Source organism: Ornithodoros turicata, chromosome 7 (assembly GCF_037126465.1).
Source record: "Ornithodoros turicata isolate Travis chromosome 7, ASM3712646v1, whole genome shotgun sequence".
Lineage (NCBI taxonomy): Eukaryota > Metazoa > Arthropoda > Arachnida > Ixodida > Argasidae > Ornithodoros > Ornithodoros turicata.
The window spans coordinates 31,146,450-31,151,167 of record NC_088207.1 but is presented as its reverse complement, the minus strand read 5'-3'; the positions used below and the strand labels follow the sequence as shown (position 1 = coordinate 31,151,167).

The following is a 4,718-nucleotide window of genomic DNA, read 5'->3' as shown; positions in this document are numbered from 1 at the left end:
TGTGAAGAATGCAAAGCCGAGTCGCCGAGCAAGGTCGCGATGCGACGCAACTAAACTTCAAATATTAATTTCTTGCTTTGTTTTTCAGCTTTAAAAGTAAATTTACGAAATGACTATGCTCGTATCTTTATTAAATTTTACAAGAAAATGTGCGTGCGTGTAGAGATGCACCACCGCCACCTCTTGAAAGTTGAAAAAAAAAATGCCGGTGCGGGGATCGTAGAAAAACAATGATGGTTGTTTCACGTGTGTTTTTTAAGTTTGGTTGCTTTTGTAGGCGTGCTTTCCCACAGAATGGTAAGCCACGCTTGCAAATGGTGCAAACATTCCTGTCATAATTACGGGATGTCATATGACAGTGTGTTTTTCTCTATTTCGTTTGGTGGTATTCCGTTTCGCTATCGTTGCGAAGTGTGTTGTGAGACCAACCGAATTAGACGTTGCTTAATGGTTTCAGAAGCAGTCAGGTGCAGAGACAAACATCTGTGTAGTCAAACGATAACGCAAGTTGAGTTCTGCACATCGATAATTTTCATCGTAAGGTCTTGTGCTTTACATTAGTTGCTCGCGCGAAGTTCTCCACGGAGGCATCAGTCGCTGCACAGCAATCGAGCAAAGATAAGGAAAGGAAGTTCCAGTCTGCCATTCCTGCAGAACATGCCGAATACAGGTAAATGGGCTCTGTTGTGCTTACTGCCTTGTTTCATATGCCACAAAATTATGAAACACGGCTCTAACACTGTCGTCGTTTCAGGTTTGTCTACCCGGAGTTCTTACCGGACCCGGACATGAGCCGAAGGCACTTTATAAGGGAACGACTGGAGCGTATGGACATGCTAAAGCGTCGAACTGCAATCGAAATTCCAGAATTCTATGTTGGTGAGTTCTAGCTAAGGACATCCTCACATAATGTTGTCACATATTTCAAGTGTGTCAAATAAGTTTGTCATTGTACTACAGTCTTGATGTGCGCTTGTTGTCGTGCTATGTACAGAGGGAAACACAGTGTGGTTCGCAGACATATCCATTCATGCGATTTTCCACTACTTTACAGTGACCGAAACGACTATCTGTTGTGTTCCCTCACGCATGCTAGAAGACCCCATATTATGTGCAAACCAGGTCTTAAAAGCCTGGACACAGGACTCGCCCATATAATACATCATACCAACGAATACAGATCAGTACTGTATGTGGGCAGCAATGGGTAGTGTTGAAATGGCAGAATCAAAATGATGTCATTTGTTTTGTGGTGACTCTTAATAGCTATTGTACAAGAAGTCAAGGATGCCAGTATAAGCTGAATTATAGTTTAATGGAATAAGAATGCGAGTGACGCTCATTAAAACAAGGTCACAACAGTTACAATGCTGTAAGGATGTCATCTTCCTTAAAGGGATCATGAAAGGATATTTGACAAGCCTACGATCATTTTCAATTTGTTCCTCTGTACCGAAGCATTCATCCTGTGAAATATGATGTTGAAAATTGTTCAAATATCGAAAATATTCTATATAACCACGGCCGTGAACGGTGGCCGCTACGACCCGCCTGCGAGGCGAACTGGCCGTGACATCATACACAGAGGATGTTGCCAATTCGCAGGCAGTCTTTTGCGAGCAAATTGCAAAATTTGCCATGAAATATGTTTTAATTTGACCTGGAGCTAAGATCGTATCTAATCGTTGACACAGAATCCTACCAGAAGTGATTGTCGGTATGGTTAACGGAGCACGTTTTTCTCTTTGAGCTGCTTCTTTGTCAGAAAATGTCTCTGTGCTGCTGTGTATGGGACGATTCCTAGGCGCTGTGTGCATTGCATAATCTCTTCCTCCATCGCTGACAATTTGCGTTTCGCCATGTTTCTACTGATTTCAACAGCAGATATATATGGCGTCATTGTTCTCCAAACCAAAACCATGCACCCACGGGGTCCCGTGGGGTGTGTGCTCCAGGCTGTCCACAATTGCCTGAGAGGACTGGACGTCAATATTCTGAAATTAAGCTTGTGTAGTGACTGTAGGTCAGCGACCCATGTAGTCCTTTTTTTTTTTAATCACTATGAGGTTGGGTGATAGTTTTATGGAACAAAGGACTCCACGTCAGATCCTAGAGCAATGTAAACACTTCAATCCAAAGATATGCAGGATATCTAAAGCACAGCTGCTTGTTTGATGATCAGGTCACCTATCTGATCAGCCGCACAGTTTCCCTTCTGTTTAGCGCACACGCATGCTTTCATAGTGAATTAGTCAAGTACCATTCAGAGTGCCATGATATTTACATTATTTTTCCAGGGAGTATTCTGGCTGTAACAGTATCGGATAACTATGCACCAGGAAAGCAGAACCGCTTTGTAGGCATCTGTACCGAGCGAGAAGGGCATGGTCTGAGACATCGCTTCACCCTGAGAAATGTTGTTGATCACCAAGGTGACTGAATGTCTTTCACATTTTTAAAGCAGTAGCATTTGTTGCATGAGAAAGCAATAGAGCTATGTGGCATGCATAGAGGTTACTCACTAAGTGCCAATAGCGGTAATTCTCCATGACTGCATATCCAATACACAAGGTACATAAGGACAGCTCAAACCCTGAAGAAAGTTTTTGTATTAGATCCACATAATCTTTCATGTGTTACGGCTGGAATGCAGATCATATTTTGTGAGTCATAGCTTGAGTTCACATTATGCATGTATGCGGTATGTATGTGACACACACTTATTTTCTCTTTCCGTCGCAGAAAACTTTGAAATGGTATTGCTGGTAACTCATTGTATTCCATCTAAACACCCGCTTGAACTGATTATGTCATATCTATACAATATGCAGTTGTGCACTACTGCGTGTCATGGTAGCAAACGTGAAGTAAAAAGATGGCCATAGCTGATTTTTTCTAAAGTCACAAGTACCATTGTCATGGCTGGCACTTCACCTGGGGGTGTGAGACAAATACAAAGTAACGATGGGTAGTAAACTGCTGGTACTTGACAGTGTGGGGCTCTACAAGCAGAACTTAGAAGTGCAGTTGGCCCTTGACTTACACGGGCAAACTTAATTGCTAGTAAACTTTTCGGTTTTGGTTTTACAGTAGCCTTCATAGCAAAGCATTGCTAGTCAGGCCTCCAAAGCAGCGTCTGCAAAACAGTTTCCTGTAGCCCTTGTTGCTTGGAACCAACAATACTTGTGATTATGGGTCCAAAGTGTGGTGCTTCCGCCACATGTGAAAGTGCTCCCAAGAGTCAAAACACAATGAAGGTGTCACAAGAAGAGGTTAATATAATTATATATGCTGCATGGTGTGAAGTTAGCATGTGCAGTAGCTTGCTGTTGTGGCATCAACGAGTCAACAGTACAGCTTCATGTTATTTGTGAATTTTCACTGTCGCTGTGGTGCTCCACTCCTAACACTGGCGAAAGTCTAGTGCCAACTGTATAACTGTAGTGTCAGGGGAGACATGTGTATCTTTTTTTCCTTTTCATCAGGTGTGGAGATTATGTATGACATGTACAGCCCAATTATTCTCAAGATTGAAGTGCTGAGGCTCGAGAAACGGCTCGATGACAACCTCCGCTACCTGAGAGATGCGTTGCCGGAGTACAGTACGTTCCCCTTGGATATGGAACCAGACGCACACACGGATGGTGCAGTGCCCATTAACCCACTCAAGGTAAGTAGTGGATCAGCCGTGCCAGTAAACAGACGTTTTTTCCCGAATCTTGTCCATAAATGAACTGTACAAAAATGCACGGGTATTTCCCACCATAAGCCTTTTTTTAGCTCTTTCTACTTTGTGATGAAGATTGCGCACACAGCAGATTTAGTGGTCTTGTATTTTTGTAAGTTCTGTTGCTCACGAGCAATTCTGAAATGACCATGCACCATGTTCTAGGTAAAAATGAAGCCCCGCCCATGGACCGAACGCTGGGAGCGCAAGGAACTGAAAGGTGTGAGTGACTTTGGCTTGCCAGAGCGCTTCCATATTAGGGCTGCAGAAGTTGCCACTCCATGGGAGAAGTTTGACCTGATGAAGCAGTATAGACGGACCATACCAGAGGAACAGCAAGTTCATATCTGGGAAGAAGTCCATAAGCACAGGACTACTGTTGAGGATGCGCAGAGGAGGGAGAGGAGACGCAAACTGCTGCAGAAAAAAGACGCCTGAATTTATTCTATCAGTGCTCTCATTGTAGGTTAATAAATTATAATGCAGCAATGCTAAGTTGTTTTACACGATGTATCAAAGTTTGTATGTTTTTGCTTGTTTTGGTAGTTCATAGCAGAGTACTGCATGGACCTAGATTTATGGGTGTCTCTCATTATCATAGTTGTCTCGTGGCATAAGGACCTGGATCATTATAGATTTATGGGCATAGCCCAAACCCAAAGCCACAAAAACTTACATGACCAGGCTGCTAAGAACTCTGCCGCATAACCTAAAGCATTGCATGGGCTTGGGCCTACCCGAAAGCCCGGCGCATGGGCCTAGGTCGGATTCACAGGCCTGACTCGGGCTGAGACCCGTGCTACGCCGCTGTGGGTTAGCCATGTTCAACTTTTATAGTTCACTACTCTGTAGTTAATGTGCCATGTAGGGCAGGAATTTCAGCTCTGGCCAGCCCAGTGCCAGGCAAAGGAAGCCCAGCAGTGCTTTATCATGGTACTTCCCTACCTGGGCCTAGCCCAACAGATTTATAGTGTGGGTTAGAGCTCTGCAT

The 4,718-nt window shown here is 43.8% G+C and overlaps 1 protein-coding gene across 4 annotated transcripts in view; it reads left to right on the top strand.

The window, feature by feature from the left end:
- The window catches only part of LOC135400805 (large ribosomal subunit protein bL19m-like), a 32,193-nt gene extending 27,957 nt beyond the window's left edge, over nt 1–4,236 (top strand). For 3 of the 4 annotated variants that reach the window (XM_064632729.1, XM_064632726.1, XM_064632728.1), the window contains 5 exons: nt 562–670; nt 755–879; nt 2,298–2,432; nt 3,486–3,670; nt 3,893–4,236. In XM_064632729.1, coding sequence (XP_064488799.1) covers nt 562–670; nt 755–879; nt 2,298–2,432; nt 3,486–3,670; nt 3,893–4,165 — 827 coding nt within the window. In that variant the 3' untranslated portion in view covers nt 4,166–4,236. Of the gene's footprint in view, nt 1–177; nt 298–561; nt 671–754; nt 880–2,297; nt 2,433–3,485; nt 3,671–3,892 lie in introns of those variants that run through there. The other variant, XM_064632727.1, reaches the window with a different exon arrangement.
- Nucleotides 4,237–4,718: the final 482 nt, after the last annotated feature.